Genomic DNA, 15,006 nt, shown 5'->3' on the forward strand with positions numbered 1-15,006 from the left:
TTTCCTTCAGAGAGGGCCATTTCAGAATTGTTTCAGGTGATCCAAAGTTATGAAGAATATATGTGCTGGGTGTTGCTGCAGGACAGAAGACAGAAATCTCCTGATCAGACAATGTGAACCATTTGCTCTTCCTATGGAAATCTTCTGTCTCAGCAGAAATCAGCAGCAGGAAGTCTAGTGGAAACACACATTTCCACAGGAAAGAAAATAACAATTCCTGGCCAACTAAAGCAAAGTTAAATAATACCACTATTTTCACTACCTGAGGGTTCTGCTGTTCTACACATATAGAGTCACATACATACACGAGCATGCCCAAACAAAGTCACATACACACAGAGAGGCAGACACTCCATGGATTCTGACAGATAGCCCATCCCGTCTGGAAAAACTAATATAGGACTAATGATACAAATTCCCAAAAGGTAATTGGCTGACCTGAGAAAGCATGAAATACAATACCAAAAAATAAAAGTAGAAAAATATCCACCCTGAAAGGCTTACAATTTCATTTGTCCTGTACGGGGAACAATCATAAATATGAAGAAACTCTGTGTGTAAGGCTCAGATGGCTCAAAGAATAGAACAGTCAGCTCTTGCCAGCTATTGTTTAATGCCTGTTTATTTCTGCTCCTCAAGGTCAGCTGGAAGGGTCCATTAGCATGGAATGCTCCACCAGAAGGAGTCAGGTACTTGTAACAACAAAGGACCAAGGATCCTGTATTATGAAAACCATAATGGAAACAGATGCAGGAGGGAGGGAGGGAGGGAAGAGATATGAGGAAGTTGCTAGAGATAAGCTGCCTGAGAGAACTGTTTAGCTTTCTGGGATGTAGAACCCCTCCCTGCAATCTCCTATTCATGTAAAGAAAACAAAGATACTGTACACATGTTTCATTTGTGAAACCACAAGACCTAAAGGATGCTTTTAGGCATCCTTTGGTTACTATAAGGATCTCTCTCTCTCTCTCTCTCTCTCTCTCTCTCTCTCTCTCTCTCTCTCTCTCTCTCTCTCTCCCTCCCTCCCTCCCTCCATCCCTCCCTCCCTCCCTCCCTCCCTCCCCCTCTCCCTCTCCCTCTCCCTCTCCCTCCCTCCCTCCCTCCCTCTCTCTCTCAAAACCATTTGGAGCAGGACTAGAGCACTGGAGGACACGCATTTAATCTGTCGCTATGTCTGTAATGTGTTGGTGCTTGCCTCCTTGTTAAATGTTCACAGCAATTACACAGCAGTTGGATTTAGAGAATGTGATGAGTTGATTGTAAAGGAACAGTTCATTTGCCCAAATTAACATCTTTCATGAAAATATAGTTTTATACCTCTCTGGCATCATGGACAGTCCTTGATAACAAAGCCTCAACTTGCCTTTTGCCTCTGGGAAACCATTCCGAGTGGCTTTTAAAAGAGCAAAACAGGACTTGCTGGCCAGGCAACTGATCACTGTCAACTGTCACTGGAGGCAAATGACTGGAAAAATGTTGCAATCATTCCAGTGATTCCCCAATACCTAAACAAAAGACTGACATCTGCCTGGACATGTCAGGAGTCAGAACATGTCACAATCGAAGAAGAAAAGATGCCAAACATATTCTTTATAGTTATGGTTGCACAAAAAGGAGGGGAAAAAAGGAAAACAGCAAGTTAAAACACAGTGATGAAATATGACGAGTATTTCCTAACCTGCAGGAGGCTGTAGCTTTTGCAAGATATCTGAAACAGTGTTTTTCTTCTCCACTGTGGTGGCACTCAGGTATTCATGGTCCAAGAGTTTGAGCAGGATGTTCAGCTCAGGAAGAAGTTGATCCAGTACTGTGGGCAGAAAGGAAGATCTTAGATTAAGAGTTCAGCTACTTCAGCCAACACTGTAACAGACACAAAAGTTACTTAAAGTAAAAAAGAATGGAGGAATGGGGATGGAAGGGCTGATAAGTTTCATGTGAGTCTGGGTCCTTCCCCACATGATATGCTGGTCAATACTTTATCGTTCAAGAAGAAACTATATGCCAGCACTGGATGGATCTTACATTGCATTTCAGTAACAATCTCTTGAACTACCACTGTTGCATTTTCCTACTTGGCAGATGAACAAATGTTTGAAGAATAGGACAATTTTATTAATGAGGGATGAGGATAGGTATCGAAGCTTCCTTCATTTAAAACATTGGCACTGGGTTCTAGAAAAGGTCTCATAAGCTTATGAGTAGATGGGACATGAAGGAATGAAAGATTCCTTTCATTCAATGGCTCCACCTACTTGGCCTTTCAAGTTCTTGTCATTTTTGCATTTGCTCATTTATAATGTTGCTATAGCTCATGTCCACATTAATCTTCTTCTGTCTTAGATTCATAAAATCCAAGAGTGGAGAAATCCTTCTGGTATCTTTATAGAAATGTGTTCTCCTCCAGTTCACCTTTAGAGGCTCAGAGTCATTACCTGTTATCAGAACTCGAAATGAAGGGGCAAGAAGGGACATTGAAACAGTAATTCTGTAACAGTATTAATACAGTTCCTTTCCTACTTCACTGCCCTGTCAATCTGCATCCTTTCATTATCCTGTCCCTTTTAAAAAGGCTCTCCTAAAACTTTTTCCATGGCTCAATATGAAGGAAAGTCCTTGAATGATTAACTGAGAAAGACAGAGTTCACCCTACATGCTTCAGAAAAGTTATGACATTTGATATGCATTGTCGATCAGAAGATCGGCAGTTCAGTGGTTCGAATCCCTAGTGCCACATAATGGAGTGAGCTCCCGTTACTTGTCCCAGCTTCTGCCAACCTAGCAGTTCAAAAGCACACAAAAAATGCAAGTAGAAAAACAGGGATCACTTTGGTGGGAAGGTAACAGCGCTACGTGCGCCTTTGGTGTTTAGTCATGCCGGCCATATGACCACGAAGTGCTGGCTCTTCGGCTTAGAAATGGAGATGAGCACCGCCCCCTAGAGCCAGGAACAACTAGCATGCATGTGCAGGGGAACGTTTACCTTATACTACCTGTGACAGTAGAAATAATGTTTTATAGAGCTATGGAATGCTTCAAATGCAAAGCAGCAAGGGACTGCTTTGGAGCAAATGAAGCATTTACGAAACACTTATTGGCAGCTCTTTAAAGCAGCTGTGCCTTCCACAACTGTAGCACAATCCCAGACAAACTTGCTTTAAGGAGTTACCAACAAGTGTTTACATTTATCCATGCATGCTCTGAAGCATTTTTTTTCTTTTTTAATCTGAACATGGCACAGCCCTAATACGTAGTATAAGAACAAGTAACCATCGAGACACTTATCCTTCATGAATTTATCTATTCTTCTTAATATGCTGCTTTTGTTCAGGGGTTCTAATGAAGGATTTTTGGAGCACAACTGCAGCTGTGGCTATTTATGCTCTATCCTGATATTGTAGAAGAATGGAAATATCCTCTAAAACAGGGGTGTCAAACTCACGTCATCATGGCAGAATCATGTGATATATTGGAACTTTTTCTCTCTTTGCTAAACTGGAATAACTTTATCTGGAATAACTAACATTTCAATAAAGCTATCTTGGAAGTCTTGCTTTATACTGTAATCCCCTACTTGCAGCTTAACATTTATTTCCATTATCATCTCATTTAATAACAGAGCTCAATTATATCTCCATAACTGTTTAGAATATATTCTAGCATTTTTCAAGTATACAATATCCACTCCAGGACAATTTAATAAACAGCTGCCTTTTTGTTTGAAAATCTATTGCTACATTATAGACCATCCACTTCTAACTATTTGATTCAGTTATCACTGTTGCTTTAACATTATCTGAATAGCAGCATGGTCCAGATACCTATTATATACAATTTTATGCAGATATTTACAAACTCAATAAAGAAAAGCACACTGTGAATCAACAGAGCGTAACCAGAATAGAAGTGAAGGAAGAAGCAGAGCTGGAAACTGTACATATGTATGTGTCAAGGTCATTCATTTTATTTCGTCTAAATACGTATGCCAGTCTTGAGAGGCACACAAAGCATGAGACAATTATGTTTCTCTAAGGATACAAATTTGGCCCACTACTGTTAAATTCCCTCTATATGACAGATCTGAGGGTATTTCTAATCCAAGCAAATAGCTTTGTAATTTAGCATGTTAGCATTCAAAATTAACATGCTTGTGATAAAGATGTCTCGCATTGTTAAGTGCAATAGATAATTTTGTGACATAAGGCAATTTAAATCTTTGGTTCACGGAAAATAAAGTTCTAATAATATGAAATGAAAAGCTCCAAACTCTCAAACTATGGATATGAGCAATAGAGAAACAGTTTGCACGGAACGCCCTGGAATATACCACAATTGCCTTGAGAAAGAAATCCTCTTTTCACATCCAGAGTTCATGATGTTAAACCAACATTTTGGGGGAAGTACAAGTATTGTAATCATTTAGTGAGTAGTGGTTGATTTTATTACTTATTTTCGCCATGATTGTTAAGCAAATCTGTATTTCTCCATTTACTTGGGAAAGTTACATATAGCAATCATCTGACTTTGGGACACTGTAACCATTGTAATCATCATAAGAATGCTGGATGCCAAACACCTGAATTTTGATTACATGACCACAGGGACATCAAACGGTTTTAAGTGTGAGTATCGATTGTAAGTCACTTTTTTCAGAACTGTTATAACAGTTGAATTAGGCATTTGAAGAAACAATCATTGAATGAATAGTTGTTTGCATGCAACATAATTCCTAGCTCATCTGCTATTTCCAATGGAAAAATCAAATTACATTGTCTGTCTTAATCTGGATCTGAAAGTATAAGACTTTTCTCCAGATAGTTAGGCAGAAGTCTGCAGTAATAGACCCAGATCCTATCATGTGTTGCACACAGGTTCCATTTAGGCTTTAGACCAAATACATGAATATCAAGGAATTGTCCCATGTTCTGCATGAGAAGCTGCAACTATAAGAACTTTGTAACTGGACATTGTACAGTTTCTTTCAAGATACTCCAACCAAGTGAGTCAGGTACAAGAATTGGTTTTTAATCTCTTCAACTCATGAATATGAACAAACCACAATTCCATGTGAATCAGACAATTTTAGCTTATGTCACAACCACAAATATCAAGTTTTTGTAAGAACAAATTTTGGCACATTTAGGTAAGATCTCAGCAGTGCTGCCCATGCATTCCAGAATGCTCACTCAGCATTTTATGGGAAACGGTAAGCAGGGTTGTTCAGACACACATTGCACATTCCTATAGAGACATGATAATGTGTTACGTGAGAGGTATGTGAACATCAGTCCTGTTTATTTCACGTAGATCTTCACTACAGAACCTAAGAACACAATATCCCCCACATCTGGGGACAGACTGGGGATCCACTCTATGGCTTAGAAAATGTACAGGGTTTCTCCACATAGCATTCCTCAAGTAAAATCATAATGCTTTACAGTTGGGTCTGGAAGCATTTAATTATGTTAACTGGGTTAAGGCTTTGTAACCTCATGACCACACCCACCAAGATGGTACTGGAAAAATTTCATTATTGCAATGATTCCTCCCCAATGGCCACTTTGGCAAATGAGCTACCGTTTGGCTCCTATGGACAATCAATGTTGGAATGTGCCTTCTGTGGTACCCAGGCCTTTTGTTTCAGCTGCTGAACAACTCCCTCTTTTTCTTGGAGGACTGATTGGATGGGGTTTGGACACTGCCCTAAATTGGTCAAATTTGGCTGGGTCTGTAGTATGGCTGACTAGGCGGCTTTGCCTTGCAAATACTTGGTGAAGTTTTGAGTTAAAACTACTCCTCTCTGCCATGTATTGACCTGTATTAGCAGCAGGTTCACACAATAGCCTGCCCCATCATTGGCCTACTGAAGTATGTTCTGTGGATCCTGCCATTGGGAAATGGCAATACAGTATTTTTGAGGAATAATTGAAAAGGAAAAAAATATCACACAGAGAGACACACATGTACACATACAGTGTGATGCTTTCCATCTCAACCTCCATATATTTGGTTAAGGCTAGAATGGAAGGGTTTTATTTGCCATGTCATTACACAAGGACTACCTAACTCAGCACCTTAGGTCAAACAGTGACTGACCTATCTGGAAAGCTTCCAAGCAGAGGTTGAAAGTGTCAACAATCTTCCACTGTTGCATCCTTGACATAAAATCCCCTTGCATCCACTACAAAAATGGCAACATGAGATGAAAGTGACCCTAAATATATATCCAAAATCTTCTTTTCATTCAGCCTTATCCCTCTCCCTACCATTGGGATGCAAAGATCCTTGGTCTCCTGTTGCTGGGAACAGATTCGGAACCCAAGTTCACAGCAGATTCAGGATGCCTCTATCATAAATGTTTTCCTGTAGCCTCCGCTGAGGTGCTTTATCTCCCTAGCCTTCTGTTTCCTCCTTCTTCAATACAGCCAAGCAAAATACGAGAGTTTTAGGTTAGGAGGCTACAATGAAAGCACATTCCAGAAAAGGGATATGGACAGCTCCAAATAAGGGGTGATACCTAGGAAAGACCCATTAGTGATTTCAGGAATGTTGAGTTAGCTGCCTCAGCAAGAAAAAGAGGGGATCCCTAAATCTAAAATTTCTCTTCCCCTTTCCTCTCCTGGCATTGCTATAAGATGGTAATTGACATTAATTAATTAGCATTTAATTAGGTATTTCCATTTAATTATAGAAACCATATTTTAATAAATAACTTAAACAGCAGGTGTACCACCGGTTAAGAAAAGGATGGACAAAGGACCATACCAAAGTGTCTTTATGTTAGATGTGTAGTCAAAGAGAGGAAGGAGAGGGGGAAATACTTCATACCTGACCTCATCAAGAGCCTCAATGGCGCAGTGGTTAGAGTGCAGTACTACAGGCTACTTCTGCTGCCTGCCGGCTGCCTGCAATTTGGCAGACACCTCTTTCTCCTTAGATTCGGTTGCGGTTAATAAACATTTTTGGGACGGATAAGAATAGAAATATATAGTTCTTAAATCTGTGCCTTGTGTGCTCCGGTTAGGTTGCATAGTAAATGATGTGGAAATGACATGATTTAAGATGCATGATACAGGACACTCATTTTCCTGTTCCCATTCATCACCACTAGCCTAGAACTAGCCAGAAGAGAGCTTCTGTTTATACTTGAATGAGTCTCTAGACAGACACAAATCAAGTAATTAAGTAGAAGATTCAATTTACTGATAACCGCAATCAAATAGTACTTAAATGAACTATAGAGTCACAGTATAACAATATAACAGTACATATTTTGCAGTCATTGAGTGTTCCACAAGAGGGTAGCATTAGAATATAAAACAGTATGAAAAAGGGTTCTGGATATGTGCATTCTTTCCCTCACTTATGGAATAGTAGAGAAGATAGAGAAAGAAAGAAAAATCAAGATTAAAATGTAGCATGGAAATTTTTAATATAAGATTGTTGTTAACGAAGTATTAACCACATACATGTCTATAATCAATTACTGTCTGGCTTTTAGTAAATTGTTTTTGTATTGCATATTTTAGAAAATTAGAATCCTGTTGCTTTAGTGAGAAAAACATTCAGAGGTGGGCAATCTCCATCCACTGATAAGACTGACTAATTTATGCATTGAAAGACATGTGTGTGAAACATTATTTGGGACAGCATATACTAAGAGAATTTAGTTATTTCTTGGGTTATTTGAGCTAACCCTTTTAAGCATCAAGAGATGTGGGAATGGGTAGTCCCCAGGTGACATTGGATTTCGTATCAATCATCTTTGATTCTCTGACCATGATTATCTGGGGTAGCTAGGAGAACCCAACAACATCCAAAAGACCACGGGATCAGAAAGATTCAGGAAGGATATAGGGTAATCTTCTCCTACATGTTGCCTTCAAATGTGTTCAGACTGTGATACCGCCCATCCCAAATCAAACAGATTTGTAACCATCAGATTAAAATAAACCAATAAACTGGCTTCTTGATCATCCAATGAGGATATTTCTTTAGAACACCAACACTTAAGATGGATGGGCAACAATTAATGAGATGCAAAAGGAAAAGACAAACATTACTTATTGTCAAGACAACAGCCAATAAAAGTTGGAGCATATCTACTGATTGCAAATAGGGTCTGAACTATGTTTGAAAAGGAAACCACATCAACATATGGACAGGGGCATTAGGAATATGAGCTGAGACACCTGTTCCTGACTGGTTAAAGCAGCCTAAGGAGTTTTAATGGTGGTTAATTCTTCCTTAAGTTAGAGGATTGACACTTCACATCTTAAGGTGGTCTTGGTTCATCACACGTCTCAAGAAGCCATCACTGAGCACCACTATATAGGACAATTTTTGACTTGTATCTAACCTCCTCTTGTTGGGGAAGATGATTTAAAAGGTTGTTGCGCAGCAGCTTTAGAGGATGTTGGAAGAAGCGAATTATCTGGATCCCTCTCAGTTATGATTGGGATCTGAGACAGAAATAGTATCAGTCATGCTTTGGGATGGTCTCTGATGAAGGTGGGATGGAGATTATGCATCATCCTTGCCCTATTCGACCTCTCTGTGGCTTTTGATACTATCAACCATGGTATCCTTCTTGACTGGCTCAGAGATCTGGGGGTAGGCTGCACCAACTGTACTGGTTTCCCTCCCTTCTCCAAAGCCGATTCCAATCAGTAGTGGTTGTGAAGGAGAAACCTCACACTTGATCACTATTATGTAGGGTGCTACAGAGTGCAGCATTTTCCCCTTTCCTAGTTAAGTTCTATATGGCACTCTTCTGTGAGTTCATCTGTTGCTGTGGCATAAGGTATAAGCAGTATGCTGTGGATACCAATTATATATCTCTGCCCCTTGCAAATTAAACAATGCTGTGAACATTTTATCCAGGTGCCCAGAGGTTGTGAGGGTCTACATGGGGAATAACAGGTGTCAGCTTACTCTGGCAAGATTGAGTGGCATTTTGGTTTGGGGCCTTATAGTTCTAAGACTATGCCTTCTTTGGTGCTGGAATGGATGGCACTTTGCCAGATAAACCCAAGTTGCAACTGGGGATACTCCTAGACCAAGGGTGTCAAACTCAAGGCCCGGAGGCCAGATGGATCCGGCCTGTAGGGAGCTTAAATCTGGCCCAAGGGGTCACCCTGGAAAAAGTGAAGGACTGTCCCTCAGTGCCGCTGCCAGCAAAAATGGACTCTGGAGGGCTGTGCGCAGTTCTCCGGAGCTCTGTCTTCACAGGCAAAGAGTTGCAGAAGGCCATCACAGCCAGAAACGGAGCTCGCGAGGGCTGCAGGTGGCACTCCCAAGCTCCATTTTTGCTGGCAGAGAGTTGCAGGAGGCGGTTGCAGCCGAAAATGGAGCTCGGGACAACATTTTCACTGGCAAAGTGCTTGGGACACCACAGGTGCCTCCAACACAAGTGATGTTAAGCTGATCACTCCCTCCCTGACCATGCCCACTCCAGCCCTCCAAGGTCAAACATAACCCGGATTCAGTCCTCAATGAAATTGAGTTTGACACTACTGTCCTAGACTCATGATTTCTGCTGAAAGAGCAGATGGAAGTCATGACTTGGAGGACCTTTGCACAGTTTTGTGTTGCATGCCTGTTACTACCCATTCCTGTATCAAATGGCCAAAGTCCCTGTCACTCATGTCTAGTTACCTCCCAATTGGACTATTGTAATATGGTCGACCTGTGGCTGCATTTGAAGAGTATCCAGAAGCTTCAGCTGGTGCAAAATGCAAGGCAATTATATGTGCTCCTAGAATAAAACATTTTATACCTCTGCTCTGATTGCAAATTTGGTTGCAAATTTCAGGGTCCAATTTAAGGTGCTATTTAAGACTTTTAAAACACTTCATGAGGGCCAGATTACCTAAGGTACAACCTCACCTGTCCCCAAGAGAATGCATACAACAATTCTCAGGTTGGCATGTCCCAGGAAGTGGGTCTTCCCTGTCATTGCATCCGATCAAGAAACTGAAAGTTGTTCCTGCTGCAGTGTTTAGAAAATTACTGAAACTTTTTTCTCACTTCAGCTAGTATGTACTAAATTGTGCCTTAGTCATATAATTATTTAATCCATTAAATATTGGTGAATCTATCAAAATTATGACCTCTCTTCTTGTATGATAGCCAGTAGAACAGGACAACAGAAGCAAATCTGAATATCTTAAAACTGATGGATATGTGTTGCACAGTCAACTTTTATTTAATGCATTCTTGATATATGTTAGACCTATTGTAGAAGTAAAGAAAAGGGTGAACATATACCAAGTGTATTTCTGAATGTTTGTTTGTTTTCCAGGTAGAAAATAGTGTGAGGAAATGTTGTTTTCTGCCTATATGTGGATTACCTATGGCTAAAATAGCTTTAAAAGTCAGTTCATCTCCTCAAAAGTAGATCTTAATCATAGGTTCTAGTTACTAAATAACTACAAAAAGAGCAGGTCTCTATTACAAAACTAATTATAGGAAGAAAAACACTCAAATACTATTCTACCCAATTCTTTTGTAAAGAGAAAAAAAGAGCTTGTGCCTGCTTTTTCATTTGATGTCAACGAAACCATGCCTGTGAAAAATGCTGCTGCTTAAAATAACTGGTTAGAGACATTTGATAGATATCAACATTGCTGAGAGGTTCTTGGTACACCAGAGCTACTCAAGGATGGTAGGATTGACACCATCCATACAACTCCTGAAATTGAATTTACTTGATCTGATATATAGTATCAAAGAGTTCTTCAATAATTGGAAGGGCACTTTGGATCCAAATCATATTAGGGACATGTAGTTTTCTTATATTAATACTCTTATTTTTCCATATAATTATCTTGTTTGAATAGCTTCTAGATAATATTTCTTAATGAGAAATGTTTAATAGTTTTCTTTGAAAAGTATTTTTATGGGGTGGTTTTAAGAAATTTTCAACCAGAGGCAATGCTGCTTATCTAGTACTAACAAGACCACCAAAAATCCCCAAAAAATGAACGTCAAAGTAGCAAGGCTCTAGCCAGCTTGGAATTCTTCCTCAAGGATGCAGGAAGCAACTATGTCAATAAACGACATGAGCTCAGAAGTTAAAAGCAAACAAACAAATGAAAACATCAAAAGGTTTTTCTGCATCCTTTAGATGAACTCAACTGCAGAGTGGGTGGGATAGAAGGAAGGAGATCTAAGCAGGTGAGCAATTGTCAAGGCAGGAGACTCCCTGCATCTTAATCTACAGAGAGTAATCAACCAATGGAACAGCTTGCCTTCAGAAGTTGTGTGAGCTTTATCACTGGAAGCTTTCAAGAAGAGACTGGACTGCCATCTGTCAGAAATGGTGTAGGGTCTCCTGCTTGGGTGGGTGGGGGGGTTGGACTAGATGACCTACAAGGTACATTCCAACTCTGTTAAAAGTTATCTTCTCTGGCTCCCTATTATGCAGTGGTATCAAACTGGTGGTCCACGGGCCAGATGCACACTACCCTCCATGAAAAAAACACAGTGAAACATTTCGTGATAACACCCGTGCCCAATAGCATTAATGAACATTTCAATGCCTAAATTGGCTTCTTTTTATATGCTTATACCCAATTACCTTAGTAGTATTAGGAATGTCTCCCTCCCTTTCCAGGTGTTAGGATTCCAGCTGCTCAAAATTGCCCCCGTTCCTAAATTTATCCTGTATTTTGCTGAGGCAAGCAGCATTTCAGAATCAACCTTAGATTTACATCCTATTTCTACCACAACCAGATTTTAGTTAATCCACAACCCAACAATTAAAACAAGGCAAAAAGGAAAACCCAGAACACGGGTCAATTTTTAATCCTAGAACAATATTTAGAGTTTAGTCTTCATAATGAAGCAGTTAACTGTGGGAAAATCCACATTGTCTAGTTGCCATGATGCCAGCATAGAACAAAAATATTTTCAGGACAGAAACAGATGACATAAGCCTTTGCTCCTCAGTGTTCCACCGCAAATTTGACCCCTGGATGTGATTTTAAAGTAGTATTTTCCTCTTGTACTGCTTTGAATACTCTTGTTGGTTTGATATCTGAAACCCATTTACCTCAAGTGACTGAAGAAACAACAAAATGGTGTCACCTGCATCTACTTTTTTTCCTATAAAAGCTATTAATTCGCTAGCTAAAAAAAGAGACAATAGTAGGTTTCAAGTCAGCAAACACTCATATACATATTAGGCAAAGTTCTACTCCCAGTGTTATTTTATCACTGATAAAGGTTCAGAAGTTAGTGAGAGAACACAGCAGCAGAGGAATTGTGCACAGGTGGGTAATCTGTGGTGAGGAGTGAATAACCTTGAAATCTCCTTTATCCTAGCCATACATGTTTTCCCTTAAGCCAATTTAAAAATTAAGCTGCAAACAAGAGCAACATAAATTGAAAGTACTTTGTGCTCTATGATATAAGGGGTGGGAGCCTTTGAGCATCAGTAAATTGATTGGATCCATAAAGAGGCTAAATTCCGAGGAAGGGTGCACATAAGATTGGATTTGGAAAGAGCTATTATGTAATCATCCCCATGCATGTGTCCATAGTGTTCTCTGATTCTGTTTGCAGATTTCTTGATTTAGAATCTTTCCACTTCTTCTTTCAACTTTGGAAGCTCCCAGTTCCTGTTGTTTCCTTCCTCGTTGCAAGCATTTCCTTCCAGTTGCAGGTGAAGGCTGAAAGGGTGGGTCAGGGAATAATCATTGTTTCTAATTTAGTACAAAGGACTTCCTGTTGCTCAAGCCTCAAAATAATTAGCCACCCTAGAAACCGAGGCCTAGCAGGGACATAAACAAAAGAAACCTTGCCTTCTGTCTTGCTTTTCTAAACCTAAGTAGTGGTGTATGTACATGTATAAAATTGAAAATTAAGCAAACATTATCAATTTCATGACATCAGTATCTTCAGTTAAGATACATTTCTTATTTCTGAGAAAATATAGTGGGTGAGGTATAATTTCTAAGAACATTGAAGAGTATTCGTAAAGAGATTTGGGAAACTGACTGCACCACGTCTTTCAATACCTAGATTTAAATTAATCCTTCAAAGTGTTCTCAACTATTTCTCTAACCCAGGGCTGTCAAACTCATGGCTCGTGGGCCTAATGCGTCACATGATTGTAAGCCGCCCTGAGTCCCCCCTCAGGGAAAAGGGCGGCCTATAAATCCTAATAAATACTAAAATACTAAATACATGCTGGCCACACCCACACACAGTTTAGTGAAGTGAGGCAAAGTCAAGATATGTGACATGATGCCGCTGTGATGATGCATGTTTGACACCCCTGTTCTAGCCCTTTAGGACTTTAGTCTCAGTGCCTCCCTTTGGACACTGAATCCTGTGGTGACACTTATAAACTAACATTGAAGAACTTTAGGCAGTTTATCTCTCTTTCCAACAGGCCTCTGGGTCTTTTCCATTCACAAAATGTTTTCAATGAGAAAGGAAGAATGTGAATTAAGTCCAGAATCTCTAGGAAATCCTCCACGGAGGGGAAATATAACTCTCCCAGAATTGTTCCTTTGTGCCTGTGGTTTTCCTAGGCTGGCTGAAATTCCAGTTTGCTGAATAAAACAATTTTATTGCCCATTGTCTGATAACATACATTGAAAAAAACTACAGAAATTACACAATTGTTCTTCTCTCCAGTGTTTAGTTGAGTAGACTGTGTAGTGATGACCACACACCACAAGATAAGGCTTGTGGGAATGGTGAGAAAAAAGCAAGAAACCAGTTATTAAGATATGCAGATTTATACATTCAAAGGCAAAATATACTTAATTTTTGAAATGGACAATTCTGATATATTTTGGATCACTTTGTCTACTTTCAAAGCAAATAAAAGGAGAGAACTCTGATCCAAAGTTCTTTTTTCTGGAAATCTGTTTCTCAATTTAAGAACTTCTTAAAAGATAAAGACTAGTTCTATGACCATATTTTCTGCTTTTTGCCCATTATTTTCCTTCTACTCCGTGATGTATATAATGATATTGGCTATCCAATTATTTACAAGCAACATAAAACCAACTATGGCCCAAAGGTTTTCCAAAGCTGTCATTACAACAGAGGAAAATCCAGAGTTTAAGAATTATATTTTTAGAATGAATATCACTATGTCTTTATGAAACCTAATAGCTTAGTCTACTTGTCCACAGTGGTGCCTATGATACCTGTTTAAGAATTACAAGCCTCAAAAGAGACTGAGTCCTTTAGAAATACACGCTAATTCAAAAAGTAGTTTTAATTTTTATTTGCAAAGCTGAATTTTGATAGCTGTGAGTTAGGTGCTCAAATATTTTTATTGAATCTAATATCTTACTTTAATGGGAAATTTTAAAATAATACTTCTTTTAATGTCAGGTAGCAGCTTTTGTTGAATAAATTGTGGAGTTTTTTTAAAGCACCAATATGAAGTAATGGAATTATACTGATAATAGAGTAATTCCATTTAAATCAAATAGTGGCAGATGATCAATTTAGTTAAAATTATTGTATTGCATGTGTAACTGATTTGTAAATGAAACTACACACAGTATGGCCACAACTGGCAATTTCTTGCCTAGTGGCATCCAGTAATTTCATCTTCAAATGACATTTACTTACTATGAGATGCACAGAGGAACACAAATGTCTGTTTCGTTTGGAATTGGATTTTTCTGATGTTTACTGTTACTGATTGGTTTCATTTACTGTTCTCATGTAAGAAATCATTAGGATTGTATATGCTACTTGATAACTGATTTTTACTTCTGATCTTATTTCTATTTGTTATCACCCTCTCGTCCCCCATACTCATACTTGACTTTGCTGATGTTCTACTTCACCTTTTCTTACACAACTTAGGACAACTTACCTGGGTTCACCCTTCATTTTATTCCCACAACAACAAACTTGTGAGATAGGAACAGTTAATGAGTAGAGTAGAATAGAATAATAGAGTTGGAAGGGTCTTCTAGTCTAACCCCCTGCTTAGGCAGGAAACCCTATATCATTTCAGACAAATGATTGTCC

General features: G+C 39.2%; 1 protein-coding gene across 1 annotated transcript in view; it reads right to left on the reverse strand.

Moving 5' to 3' along the window:
* The window catches only part of AFAP1L1 (actin filament associated protein 1 like 1), a 79,312-nt gene that overhangs the window by 33,336 nt on the left and 30,970 nt on the right, over nucleotides 1-15,006 (reverse strand). The window contains exon 2 of the mRNA XM_032211327.1: nucleotides 1,679-1,807. Coding sequence (XP_032067218.1) covers nucleotides 1,679-1,807 — 129 coding nt within the window. The remainder of the gene's footprint in view (nucleotides 1-1,678; nucleotides 1,808-15,006) is intronic.

This window comes from Thamnophis elegans, chromosome 2 (genome assembly GCF_009769535.1).
Source record: "Thamnophis elegans isolate rThaEle1 chromosome 2, rThaEle1.pri, whole genome shotgun sequence".
Classification (NCBI taxonomy): domain Eukaryota; kingdom Metazoa; phylum Chordata; class Lepidosauria; order Squamata; family Colubridae; genus Thamnophis; species Thamnophis elegans.